The sequence below is a fragment of the Perca flavescens genome, chromosome 15, assembly GCF_004354835.1.
Source record: "Perca flavescens isolate YP-PL-M2 chromosome 15, PFLA_1.0, whole genome shotgun sequence".
NCBI lineage: Eukaryota > Metazoa > Chordata > Actinopteri > Perciformes > Percidae > Perca > Perca flavescens.
Window position 1 is genome coordinate 29,899,045 of NC_041345.1, and position 14,804 is coordinate 29,913,848.

The 14,804-nt window shown below is 38.4% G+C and overlaps 1 protein-coding gene across 1 annotated transcript; it reads left to right on the top strand.

Moving 5' to 3' along the window:
• The first annotated feature begins 5,130 nt into the window (after positions 1-5,130).
• Positions 5,131-14,465, top strand: atp5mc1 (ATP synthase membrane subunit c locus 1). Its single transcript, XM_028600208.1, has 5 exons — positions 5,131-5,238; positions 6,677-6,724; positions 9,490-9,570; positions 10,636-10,814; positions 14,070-14,465. Exons 2-5 carry the CDS (start codon positions 6,686-6,688, stop codon positions 14,182-14,184), a joined length of 414 nt encoding a protein of 137 aa, XP_028456009.1. The 5' UTR covers positions 5,131-5,238; positions 6,677-6,685; the 3' UTR covers positions 14,185-14,465.
• The last annotated feature ends 339 nt before the right edge of the window (positions 14,466-14,804 follow it).

Below are 14,804 nucleotides of genomic sequence, written 5' to 3' on the forward strand. Positions count from 1 at the left end.
TCCCAGACACTGTCCTGTGACACCCGGACAATTCCACTATAGAAGCTATTGCATTTTGGAGAAAATTATTTTGAAACAGCTATCCACTGTAGTGACCGCTATGCGCCAGAGGGTTAAGACAGTAGTATCCAGTTGAGTGCTTTAGTGGTCTTCTGTTAGTTATTTTAGGGTACAATGATTTTGGAGAAAGCGGCAACAGTGATACCATAGGCCAAACAATCGGCCCATTCCGAAAAGGCATGTTTAGCACGGGCTTGGGTTTGAGCTTCTGGTTAGCTTGCTTCACCAAGGGGAAGTAAGGCTAACTGAAGATGCATCTGCTATTCAGAATAAAAGCAGGGAATTATATAGAAGAAAATAATAACCTAATGCATATATGCAATTAGGATGCACTAAGAATTATTGTGTTTAATAATGAAATAATGTTTATTAATTTTGTATTGTATTGTAGTGTAATTTTGTAGCTATGGTCATCAGTAGGCCTTAATAAGCCAAGCAATTTTTATTTATTTTTTTGCACAAATTAAAATGACAAATAAAAAAAAACAATGTACAATGCAGAAAGAAGCAGAAAACCACATGGGCCTTTTTGAAGCCTCCACCTAAATAATGTTAAAATGTAACATTATAAAGAACACATAATTATACAGAAAATAATGATTACATATTATTGATGAAAAAGTAAAAACTAAATATATGAAATAAGAGCAACAACAATATAAAAAATAAAAACAGAAACTGTGTGTGTGTGTGTGTGTGTGTGTGTGTGTGTGTGTGTGTGTGTGTGTGTGTGTGTGTGTGTGTGTGTGTGTGTGTGTGTGTGTGCGGGCATGTGTCACTCTAAATAAAACAAATATATACATATATACATATGAAACATGCATAAAACATTAACAAATTGATTGCAAACAGCAGTTAAAGTATCAGTTTTTAAGAGGAACAGTTTTTTTCCCCATGTGAAAAAAAGCCATTCCATAATTGTAATAATCAGTAATGTAGCTAATAATCCCTTATTGCACACAAGGCTAATAATGTAACCATTCACCCTTGTTTTCTCTTCTGATTATGTGTGACTGATCTATCCTTCATTCAGTCTTTCTCCATCTAAAATGCTTATGGACCATCCAGAATATTTGTGTAAAGTAAAGAAAAAGCCTGTGGCAAGAATTAGCTCTAGCTCATGTTTAGGAGGACATCTGGTGGACAGCGGAAGGCAGCATGGGGTCAAAGTCACATGCTATCATGGACAAACCTTTCTCTTTGGCATTAAAACACAGAAAAGTTTGTTTGCTGGTTTGCTTTTTCATCATCTAGCCCCGGGAACTTCAACAGGGGGTCCTTAGAGTTAATGCAGGGGGTCCTAAAAAAAATTTAAAAGTCTTAACATGAATCTAACATATTATTAGCAAATATAATACTGCTTAAGGTAGTCACTAAGGCCATCCACAGATTAGATATAAATTTGCATAGTAGATAGATTAATCCTAAGGATTCACTGTGCCACATGTATGTTTAACATTAAAACATGATTTATAAAGTCATGCCAACAATATTAGGCTATTTTAATAGCTTAGTATTCTATGCAAAAAAAGGTATGTATAGATGTTTTAGGCCGCTCTACATGTTATTGTAGGTCTAGCCAATTATGCCAATTATTTTCTATGTATGTTTGCCTTTATTAGATAGTGACAGTGTGAAAGATTAGAGGACGATAACAACAACAAGGTTGCAGGTTGACTCTGCAGTTGACTTTTATAGAACTTTATTCATCCTGGGGAAAATGTATAGAGCCAAAGATGCTCAGTATACATTGTAAAATACATACATACTGTAGTCTACAGACGCACAGAGAACATGGGAGCAGAAATAAACAGTGGCTTGAGTTGCATTAGAAATGTTCAGATACCGATACCAGTATCGGAAAAGCCTCAAATTGCTGGTATCGGTATTGGCAAGTACTTGAGTTTATGCACCGATCCGATATCACGCTAAGCCCTGAAGAAAATCTACTTTAAAGTAGTTTATTTATGTTCTTTTTCCATTATGACTGACAAACTGGACAATAAAAAAGTTCTATGGCGTTCATTGTTTGTGTTTGTTCATGTTTCACAAAAAGTTTAACCTGAGCTGGTACTCGGCATCGGCCAATACTCAAGTTCAAGTATCGGAATCGGTTTTGGGAAGGAAAAAATGGTATTGGACCATCTTTAGTATACACATATACACATACTCCCAGACAAAAAAGAAAGCAAGTATACCAAAATTATACCAAGACCCAAACGAAATTAAATCAAAATAAATTCTTGAAGTATATATATATCAGTCTCCCAGTCTTATCTTCTAGCCCGCTCTGCAGCTATGGAGTGTAAATAAATTAGCTCTATGTCTGGCCCTCTGCATGTCTCTCTCTAAGTCTCAATAGAGAAATCTATAATTCTTTTACAGGATAAAATGAATATTTATAAGCAGTGCTTTCAGCTAAGATCAGCCAATCAGCTGACAGCATGGAAGACATAAATCAGCTTACAGCTTGCCTTCTATTTTCAGTGGTGGCAGTAAATGGCACTGAATTATTTATATTTACATTTTTACATTTAGCTGACGTTTTCATCTGGAGGAAGTAAAATGGTGCAGTGGTGGAGTAAGCTGCTGTTACTAGTTGGACAACAACAACATTAGACAACAGTAGAGGGTGCAGGCGTCATAGGTCACAAGAAGGGAGTGTATGGAAGTCTATGGCTGCCAATAATGAAATAAAATCATTTTAAATATTTAAAGGTTTATATGTCAATATTATAATATGTGTGATGTGGCATGCTCCTAAGAATGTGCGAAAGACAGATTAAAAGGATTAGAAAGAAAAAAATGAAAGATAAGATTTAAAATAAACAATTATGTACTGTATGCATGTTTTAAACACGATGTTTGAAAACCTCGGACAGACCCAGGCTCTTGGTGGTCAGCCATCTGCCGTTGCTGATTGAGACACAAAGACACTGATACACTATATACATAAATATGATTCATAATAATTATAGCAGTTGGTATGATGAACAGTGGCAATTATAGTACCAATAATGACAATAGAACTATGACTACAACTAATAGTAGTAGCAGTGGGTGTAGCAGGGCGTCGAGTAGGACCACAGCAGCAGCTCCAACCACGATTTAGGTGCCACCCCAATCCCTTTCACCTCTTACGTAATTAGTTGTAAAACATAAATTCCATGACCATTCTCTGGCTAAGATGTTTGCATGATTGATTTGACATCTAAATGTAAATGGACTGTTCTTATATAGCGCTTTTCTAGTCTCAACGACTACTCAAAGCGCTTTAACATTGTACAGGAACCATTCACCATTCACACACATTCATACACTGTGGCCGAGGCTGCCGTACAAGGTGCCACCTGCTCATCAGATAATCAGTCACACAAATTTACACCCCGATGCGCAGCGAAACTCGGGGTTCAGTGTCTTGCCCAAAGACACTTCAACATGGGACTGCAGGGCCAAGGATCGAACCACCAACCAAGTGGCAGGCAACCGCTCTACCACTGAGCCACAGCCGCCCTTTTATGAAAAATTAGGCCACCAGATCCCTCCCCGGGATTGATTTTGTTCTGTGATAGTTTCCATTTTGTCCTTTGTTTTATAGACATTTATAGAGTCACAATTAACATCACAAGAAATGGAGTTGGAGAAAGTGGTTTTGTTTTAAACTAAAGAAAAACCCACAGCTTACTTTTACTGTTTCTAAAAATGTAGATGCTGTGTAAGTTTGGGCCATGAGTTCTGTGAGTGGAGAGGGGGGGTCCTCCAAGATTTTGTGGCCAGGGGCCTCTGCATTCTAAATCCGTGCCTGACTCCACTACATTTATTTGACAACTTTTGTTAAATATAAATGAATGTCCCTTACATTCAAGCCCTTGCCAAACTAGTTTACATAATGCTAGCTGCCAGAGAAAGCAGCTACCGGACTTGTGGTGCTAGGTTACTGGTGAGTTTCCCGCGCTGGAATGTTGAAGATACACCTTATTGATACTCAAAACAAGTAGTTTATTATCTCCACAACAATTTTGTTTTTTCCTTTCATAATGCCCTTGCACCATTCGCTCAACTTTTTACCTTACTATCAGTGTGGCTCTTGGCAATAGAGATGGACAAATTAACTCAAACTTTATTTTTCACTCACAACACTTTCTGTCAACTGATACTTCTAACTTACTCAACCTTTACACATAAATTGGCATTCCCTCTTCATTTAGTGCTTAAACTGATACTTAAAACTTCAACAACTTTGAGAAGTTGCATTTTGACTGCCATGTCAACTGTTTCACTATTTAAACTGTTTCTAGTGTTTCAACTCCAAAATTTAAGCCCTGGGCACGTGAATTTTCTTCAATACAATGTAGCCTTTTTTATTCTTAAAATGTATCTATTTTTCATATTACAGGATAAAATACATCTAGAATAATTCAAATCTCTAATAAAATGGGAAGGTTGTCATTATTTTATCTAGCTGAAATTAGCTTCTCAAATGCAAGTTTTAATAAAATAATTGTGTGTCAAGTAGGCTAAAGCTAATTGTGGATGTATCGGTTGGTAATTTATACATTCTTAGAAAAAAAATAATGTTACATAACTGTGTAGCAACGTTCAATGCCAAACATTTTCTAACTGCATGGACCCTCTGTGATCCAGTTTTAAATTATGGCATATTATGGGGTAATAAATTGTTTGTATATTACATCTTCCAAAAAAACTGTATTTGCCTATAGAATTCTGAGAGTTCATACCATGGATGTATTATAAGACCGTTCATACCATGGATGTATTAAGATACCCTTAATACATCATTTATAAAAAAGAAAGAAAAGGCGGGACTTCCTATAGACCAACCAATAGGTACATAGGACACTGGATGTGCTTTGAAAGGTCGCTCCTATTAAACTCGTCATTCCCGGCTACACTGTCCAATAAAATTAATGAAAGTTCATTTAGTCCCGCCTTTTAAACCTTTCGGCCAGTCAAAAACATTGTAATTCAATAAAGCTCTATCCGATAGGCTAGAGTGGCGATGAATGAAGGAGGGTTCTCTCTGACCAATGGGCGTTTAGGACGTAGACACTGAGCTTATAAATGACAAGGTGACAGGCTGCCCCATCCTACATTCATTGACTGCCGCTGTGTGCGAGAACAGATAATCCCGGACCCTCCGAAAGCCGTAACAGACCGGTAATATTTGCTTTTCATATCTCCTACATTTACTTGTACTTACTTTTGCGCGTGCTATAAATGCATGTGCGTCTCACTTTTAAACCTCACGTGTGAGTCGTCAGGAAACTATTGTAAGCTAGCTGTCATTGCTAACATTCAGAAGCTAAGTTAGCAAGCTAGGTCGGCCCTTCAATGACTTTAATTCCTGGAATTGACTTATAAACGAATTAGTACCTGTGTTCTTTGTGTACCTATGTGACAGTCAATGGAGCAGTAGTGACACGGTGGTAAAGTGCATTCGGCCATACCCTGTGGTTGTTGTGCGGCTGGTGCAAGCATCGGGTCATACACAGCGCGGCCAAGCTGCCTTGACAGACACTTGAATGTAAAATGTCTGACACTCTGGGCCTACCGTGGTCTGAATCAGTCCGCCGCTACAAGGACATCCCTATCGGAGACTTGTGGTGTCATGTCGCCCCTTGTCATTGCCTTACAGCACTGTTAAGCTTTATTGTAGCAGCGAGTGCACTGTGCCTGCATTCCAGGCCCTATGTGACAGTATATGGCTCATTTTTGACCTTCAAGTCCGCAAACTGGTTAGCTTAGCAACTTAGCTTAGCTCCGGCGCTAATACTAGGACAGTAAACCAAGCCCAGGTCTAAACAGGTGACACAATCATGCGACCTAACCTTCCTTAGGCCTTGCGAGACTTAAAATCGTATTGGGTTTTACAGAATTCTGGGATTTCCCGAACCCCACATCTTGCAAGCAAACACACCTTCCAAGCAGAAATGTCTTCAAGGTTTTAGCTAATGACGTCTGAAAGTGGGAGTGTTAAAGCCATTCATTCTGCAGCATGTGTGAATATTTAGCGGTTTATGTAGAGTTGATCCTTGCTGTAGTCGAAGCAATTGGATTAGCCTTATGTCTGAGCTGGCCAGGAGGAGCAGACAGGATTGCTCCTCTCTATTAACTTGCTGCTATACTTGACCTTTGCATCCTGTATATTCTCTTCTGGGATTTGGGGCATTATCCTTAAACTGATTTTATTTTGCATGGAAAACTTGTGTGCACTGAAACTAACCTACCTACTAGGCTGAACTTTGTTTTTTTGTTTTTAATTCCCTGAAAAGTCACCTGAGTTATAAACCAGACTTCCCCTTGGGAAGTGGATCAGTGTAGTGCTCTCATCTTGGCATTAAGATGAAGCTCAAGAATTGTAGATGATTAATTTCCACACCAAAGAAATGGATGGATGTACAAATCTGTCCCATCAACACCTGTCTGACAGCTGTTGGTGGTTTAGTAGTTGCTTGGGTCTATAACTAAAAGGTTTCAGGTTTGATTCCTTAAACAGCCTTTTAACCAGTACATTTAAATTGTCTACTTGATCAGCTAGAAGTGACTGTGCATGAGAACACTGACTACAGATGTAAACTGTTTATTCTCTCTTCAGCTCCCAGCCATGTATGCCTGCGCCAAGTTTGTCACTTCTCCTGCTGTGGTATGTCAGATGTAATACTTTTGGGATTTTCTTTTTTTTATTATTATTATTATTATTATTATTATTATTATTGGGACAATGTAAAAGTGTGTGTACTTTTTTTTTTTTTTTTTTTTTTTTTGAAGAAAGCATAAACCAACCTGTGGAACCTAAAATGTGAAGTTTAAGTGACATGATACCGAAGGATAGATCAAGAGTATTACGGCTGCATCCTTATTTATCTTCAAGGACGCAGTTTTTATAAAGCACAGTCGTGGTTTTTGACAGTTGGAACAGTTCGTGGCATTTCAATGTCAGCTGACCCTGAAGCATGTAGGGCATCTCCTCCATGGAGGTGTTGTGGAGGACAAAGTTCCATTTTTACATTGGATACTCTGCTTATGTTCTGTCTTGCTCTGCTAAACAGAGTGCAAGTTGGGTAGTCATAATGTAGTTCTATGGGTGAGCTAAAAGGGAAATTGATGCAGAAATGCTATATTTTTGCTATATTTTTCCATCAATCACTACTTTATGAAATTGCTGATGATGGGCCAATTATAACCACAGATTATGGGTTGGATGATAGAAATTGTTACAAAATCTTGTGTGTGTTGAAGGATGGTTTCTTTTTTATCATATTAACAGAATCTGGTGTGTTAAAGCTGTTATGAGTGTAAAGGTTTTGACTAAAGTGTACTTTAAAGAATATTATGTTTACTAAATTTATTTAGTGTGATGTATTTCCATTTGGTAATTAATCACAACTTCGCCTTAAACAAATTATCTTGATGCACTTCATAAGTCTCCTCTCAGTTGGCATACAGTGGGGGAAATAAGTATTTGACCCCTTGCTGATTTTGCAGGTTTGCCCACTTACAAAGAATGCAAAAATCTACAATTTTAATCATATGTACATTCTAACAGTGAAAGACAGAATCCCAAAGAAAATTCCAGAAAATCACATCATATGAATTTATTAAAATTGATAACCATCTGATGAGGAAAAAAACAAGTATTTGACCCCGGGACAAACAGCATGTTAATATTTTGTAGAAAAGCCGTTATTGGCAAGCACAGATGTCAAACGGTTTTTATAGTTGGTGACAAAATCGTTTGGGCACATTTCGGCAGGGATGTTGGCCCCACTCCTCCCTGCAGACAGCCTCCAAATCATTCAGGTTCCGAGGTTGTCGCCTGGCAACTCGAATTTTAAGCACACCTTAAAGCCCCCTCCAAAGATTTTCAATCGATTCAGGTCTGGAGACTGGCTAGGCCACTCCAGAACCTTGATGTGCTTCTTCTTCAGCCACTCTTTTGTTGCTTTGGCGATTGCTTAGGGTCGTTGTCGTGCTGAAACACCCATCCTGTATATTCATCTTCAGCTTTGGGGCACTGAGGGAAGGAGATGTTATTTCCAGAAAACCACGATACATGGCCCTAACCCATCCTCCCTCAATTTGTTTTTGAGTTGTCCCGAAAAGTCCCTTGGTTAACCCCCAAAGCATGATGTTGCCACCACCATGCTTGACGGTGGGGATGGTGTTCTTTGGGTTGTAATGGATGGATGTTCTTTGCCCTCCAAACAACACCTGTTAAGTTGAGGCCAAAAAGTTAGTTCTATTTTGGTCTCATCTGACCAAACATCACCTTCTTCCAGGCCTCTTCTGAGTCAGCTCCAGGTGGTGAATGGCGAACTTCATGCAGATGTACATGTTTATTCTTCTTGAGCAGGGGGACCATGTGCGATGCGCTGCAGGATTTCAATCCATGACGTGCGTATGTGTGTTACCAACCGTTTTTTTTTTATAACTGTGGTCCCAGCTGCCTTCAGTTGATTCATCAGTTCCCCCCTTGTGGTTTTTTTTTTGATTCCTCACTTTTAAATGATGATCAGGGACACCCCACGGAGGCAAGATCTTGTGTTTAGGCCCAGACCGAGGGAGGTTCAAAGAGTATTACGGTGTGGTGCTTCTTCCATTTCCTGATAACTGCACCGACAGTTGATCTTTTCTCTCCAAGTTGCTTTCCGATTTCTTGTAGCCCATCCCAGCCTTGTGCAGATCAACAATCTTGTCCCTGATGTCCGTTCCAAGCTCTTTGGTCTTGCCCATGGTGGTGATGTTGGATGCTGGTTGTTTGGGTGTTGACAGGTGTCTTTTATACAGGTAACGAGGTGAGGCAGGTGTATTTGATGTAGATAATTGGTTCGGATTGGGGCTGTGTCTTAAAGAAAGACTAACTGGCTTGTAGGAGCCAGAATACTTGCTGTTTGTCCAGGGGGTCAAATACTTGTTTTTCCTCATCAGATGGTTATCAATTTTAATAAATTCATGATGTGATTTTCTGGAATTTTCTTTGGGATTCTGTCTTTCACTGTTAGAATGTACATATGATTAAAATTGTAGATTTTTGCATTCTTTGTAAGTGGGCAAACCTGCAAAATCAGCAAGGGGTCAAATACTTATTTCCCCCACTGTATTGTACTATTTTCAACCCCAGGGAAGGTTCAAATAGTTAAGTATTTTTAAATATCTTTATAGATAATCTTTTTTTAAGCACACTATATACCTTACATTTTCAAGAAATACACAATTTAATGTAATTCTATTACATCATTTAACTTCAGTATGTAGTAAACATGAAATGTTTGTTAGTTTTAGTCTTTTTTTTTTTTTTTTTTTTTTTTTTTTTTTGGGTCTTTGCAATAGAAAATGTATTAAGGGTGACACATTGTGGAAGTGTGCTAATATATAGTTTTTTTTTTTTTTTTTATTTTTTTCCTGTAGCTGCGTGGGGGGTCCAGAGTCCTCGCCCGGCCAGTCTCAGTTTCCCTCTTCAACAGACCTGAAGCCACAGTGGAGCAGCAGGTCAGTCCTTTGAACTTCAAGGATCCTGCACCTAATTGTGCTGAAATGTTTTACCTTCTTGTCAACACACCTGACAAATACTGGGATGTACTTGGGAATGACCAATATAATCACTATTGCAGTCTTACATAGAGGTCGACCAATATGGGTTTTTCTCTGGATGCCGATCTTTAGAAATCGGCGTCAGCCAATGGAATGGATTTTATCTTGGCCGATATGTGCCTTTTTTTTTTTTTTTTTTTTTTTTTTTTTAAAACCTTTGGAAAAATTTGAAAGATAAAATGTAACACTGATAATTACTACACATTTCTCAACAAAAACATTTATGGAACACCACCAATCTGCACTTGTATACTTAAATAAAAAATGTAAAAACATATTGTGCGTGTGTGCGTGAACTGATCAGACAAACTGGCTTTTCTGCCGACGGTCGGCAAGACTTCATGAGGTGAGAGGCAGGAGGCAGCTAATCTGCGCTGTAAAATATGTCTCCTATTTGTGAATTTCTTTTTTTTCGAAGTTGACAGTAACATGTCAGACTTATAAGAATTTAATCCTTACAATTCTCCAAGGAATTTCTCCAAAGGCACTGGATGAGGTCTGCTCACTCTGCTGGTGATTTTACTCTAGGGGCAGGGTGCGTCAATCACATGTTCCACTACAACACTAGGCTGCCCGCACATGTGCCTGCCTATTAATGGGCATGATATACTCTATCGGCCGATGATGTAAAAAATGCCAAAAATCTGTTGACTTCTAGTCTTACAGATTCTGAATAAATAGCTGCAGTGTGGAAGCATGCTGCACTATTAAGCAACCTATCTATGACCACATATGTAGTGGTTTACTAATGGTTTTCAGCATCACAATTTATCTACCATTTGTATTTCTTTAGTGGAATTGGAACCATAATTTTGGCGTATGCTTGCACCCCTCACATCTAGTAGGTCAAATTCCACTGTGGTACAAGGTACTGTTATAGCTGCCGTACAGTGGATGCATTAGAATTAATTATATTTTTTATAATTATTTTTTTCTTTTTCTCTCCTTTACCTCCTCTCTCAGGCTCTGTTGCCAGTCAGCCAGTCCGCAGTCCTGACCCGCTCCTTCCAGACCAGCGCTGTGTCCCGGGACATCGACACTGCCGCCAAGTTTATTGGTGCTGGTGCTGCCACAGTGGGTGTGGCCGGCTCAGGGGCTGGAATCGGAACAGTGTTCGGCAGCCTTATCATTGGCTATGCCAGGTAAGGTTTTTAACTGATCACCCATTTGGAGGAATTTTTTCCACTCAGCCCTAAAGTGTTGCTCAGTGTTTACAGCTGCGGCAATCCCTGATATTACTTCAATCATCTTTAAGAAAAGCCTTTCCAAACCTTTTGCCTGAGATGCTGTGCATGTTTACATGGGACATCCCGCTTCCTGCACCACTTCCGCAATCACTAACATATTGCATGGTCCCTTCAAGCCATTCAGATAAGAACTAGATTTTTAATCTAGCAGAAAATAAAATGCTGACTGGGCAAATGTCTCGGTCTAAATCTTAAAACAATAAGAGGATAGTTTTACTTTCAAAACACCAGAAAGCCAGCGGCACTATAAGGGAAACTTAACCCTTGTGTGGTATTCATATTTTTGTTACACAGCCAATGTTCCCGGGTCTGGTGGACCCACCACATTAGGCTTTTAAATCAATACAGCCATAACAATTTATGTAAAAATACTTGAGATGTTTACTTTAGCTCAATTACCAATGATATATAACATCATTTATGGTTCATATTTGCAATTTATCCCTGTGAGATCACATTTATGATAATTTTTGTTTTTTTATGTGACAAAACAAGGAAATTCAATTATAAAGGTAAAAAAATATAAACCAGATTTTTGATCATTATTGTTGCGTATTTCTTAGAACTTAATCAGAACTGGTGAAAGTGCTTGAAATTTAACAGTTTTGTAACTTTGTGTGGGAATAGCAGGTGCAGAAAAACAGTTTCATAGCACCTACAATTAAATATACTCAGGTCCAGTAGACCGATCACCTCATTTGTAATGGTTATGTGTAGGGGGGGTGTTCCGTGTGCAGTCATTGAAAATAAGTTAAAAAAATAAAGATGAAAAAATTACTTGTGAACCATCCTTTCTTGAACTTTTATGCTATTCAAACAAAAAAGCAAGTCGGAAGAGATTTTTGAGTTGGTAATTAAATACACTGGTTGACTCACGTGAAACCATTGTTTTCATACTGTATAATTAGGGATGGGTCTCGAGACTCTGTTCTATTAAGGACCCGGTTGAGCTTATCGATACTGCTTTCGAGACTAGTGGATGTCTCGCGACGAGTCATGTCATTAAAATCAAAACACTGATGCACAAACATACATAAATTGTCTAAAGTTAATGAATTCAAGTAAATTGTCTGCCAACTGCTTTTATACTAAACGAAGAAGAATGGAATTTCCACTCATTTTTCATTTGGTATCTTGCTGCGATGGGTAAATGTGCTAAACCATCAAAGTTGTGGCTACATTCTACAAAAAGCGCCTCAACGTTGCACATAAAATAAAAATGTGCAGTACCTTTTGATTGTCCTCGAGTCACAACGCTGCAAACTCCGACTGCGGTTTTGAGACAGCCCTCCACCAAAAACATGCATGGTTACCGCACCACCACTTTGTAGTAGCAAGTCTCTATTGTTGACACAAATAAGCTAACAATGTGTGCTCTACAGTCACACATTTCAAACAAATATGTCCCTAAAATAGATAGGTGCGCGAACCAGAAATTATTCCTGAGCAGAGTGTGTGCGCAAAGTATCGATAATGGTATCTATAAAGACTTGGATCGCTAAGCAGTCTGGAAAATGGTATCCATGACAATTGACAATCCCCATCCCTACATATGTCTTCATATAATACTCACTAGATACTATCAATCCAGGTTAAAGTCAGTGATATTAATATTGCATACATGTTGCTTTCTCTAAAATAAGGGGGCTTGCTTATGTTGCTCTCCTCAGTTACTCCCTCATTTTCAGGTTATGGTCAAACTAGTAGGAGCTTTGGTTGTTTTGATAAATTGATCAACATTGATTGTGATTGGTGGGTTGCTGTGCATGTACAACCTGCATTTCACGCACTGGCAACTGTATCTAGAACTCTTAGATCGGTTGAAATTGTGTAACACAGCGACAGACTTCTCTTGTAGATTGTTGAAATGTTTCCAGCTTTCTGGCACTGAACCGTAGTTGGGAGACCCCTGGTTTCCTCAATTAGCCTTAGCCTGGTTGGAGCTGGTAACCAGCTTTTACAGTCTGGCAACTTTGCGGTGAATGGTTGGGAGATGTCTAGGGCTGCCACCTATTAGTCGACTAATCGGTCATTTGGTCTTAGTCGACTAAGATTTCTTTAGTCGATTAGTTATTTTTTTATGCTTATTAATGCTTAATTACTTATTTCCAAGAAACTTTTTTGGTAAATTTATGGTAAACACAAGATTTAAAGTGGTGCTTTTGCAGGATTAATTGTGGAGAAACTCAGTTTTACAGATGGTTAATTAACTACATTTATATTGTGCTTTTCTAGTCTTAACCACCTCTCAAAGCGCACAGCTCTGTCAATTAAATCAACTAATCGATTAGTCGACAAAATCCTTTAAGTGTTAGTCGACTAAGAATTTCTTTAGTAGAGGACAGCCCTAGAGATGTCGTGATAACATTGCAACATAACGGGTGCTTTATTTTAAATGCCATCCAAATATTTACTGTCATTCATTTTAGTCAAACTGATCTTTATTTTTGTATAAATCGGGATCAGTTATCTTCCTCAAACTACATAATAAATGAAAAACATAATAGTCAAACAGAGGAAAAAAATACAAGACCACTTTCAATATTGATAGTCAGATATTTTGTCAGGGCTTCACATCTGTACAGATATTTTAAGAATCCTCACATACCACTTACCAAAAGTCTGTTGCTAAATACTTAAAACGGTCCACTTTAAATATACAACAGACTGTAGTTTATGGATGTATTAAATATCTCGGACTACTAAATGTTGCCATCAGCCACACACGTTCTGTTTGCAGAATAAATCTTCAAATTAGACAAATGAATCAAAATCTCGCCAAAGCACCTCCCATTTTTTTTTTTTTTTTTTTTTTTATATAAATTATTTTTAGCTTGGCTCACTTCCTCTAGGGTTGGGTATAGTTCGAATTTTTTACGATACTGGTGCTACAACGATACTTTTAAAATGACTTTTGTATTACTGTTTTTGGTACCAAACCCTAGTGATTTCACTTGGGCTTTAAATGTTTGCATACAAACCAGTGCCACAGAGGCAACATTTTGAACAAGAGTGTTGTGTAAAAACGGAAGATTTGTTTCCACCCTGCAAAATTGTTGCAAATACCTGTCCTTTTTGTTTTGGTTGTAGTAAAATGAACATTCAATTAGCGGTGTATTGGACTGTGCACCTCTGTGCCCTTCTCCACAGGAACCCCTCCCTGAAGCAGCAGCTCTTCTCCTACGCCATCCTAGGTTTTGCTCTGTCTGAGGCTATGGGTCTCTTCTGTCTGATGGTGGCATTCCTCATCCTCTTCGCCATGTAAACCTGGAAACGCCCACAGCTCTGCTCCCTTCACTTACCCCTTCTTTCCTGTCTCCCTCCTTTACATCCGGAGGGGGTTTTCCAGAACAGGAACTCTGAATGAGCCGAAAGTCCATTCTAATCGGAAAAATATAAATGGAAATAATATTTACATCTGAGGTTTACAAACCTCCAATCCTACATTTTTATGTTCCTGCGCTTATTTTTGTTTTTCAAAAGTTTAAGTGTAAGACCTCACTTCGGTTAAAATCTGTCCAAAATAAATGGTTGGGATAACTAAAACAAAGTCTGCAGTGTTTTTAATCTTTTTCATTGCTAACAAAATAGAATGTTGCATATGTACTGTGAAAAATAAAACTTAGTTTTTCAAGAGGCATTCATGTGTGTGTAATGTAAAAAAAAATTATGAAACAAATGTATTTGCCTGTGCCAACTAACCTGACTCCGCCAGATGGATTGCTTCGCATTTGCTCGTTGAAAACTGGAGCTCGCGAGATCAGGACTGTCTCACGAGGCTATGTGCCAACTATGGCAGCTTACAAATGTAATTGCTAGTTGTAGAGAACCAAAATGTTGTGCTGAACTAGTACTGTCAACTACTGAAATGGTTGAGGGTTTTGG

Excerpts from the sequence above, each read along its gene's own strand:
- atp5mc1 (XM_028600208.1), top strand. The coding sequence starts at position 6,686 with ATGTATGCCTGCGCCAAGTTTGTCACTTCTCCTGCTGTG. Across the intron at positions 9,571-10,635 it reads AAGCCACAGTGGAGCAGCAG|GCTCTGTTGCCAGTCAGCCA; the intron begins GTCAGTCCTTTG and ends CTCCTCTCTCAG. Across the intron at positions 10,815-14,069 it reads CTTATCATTGGCTATGCCAG|GAACCCCTCCCTGAAGCAGC; the intron begins GTAAGGTTTTTA and ends CCTTCTCCACAG.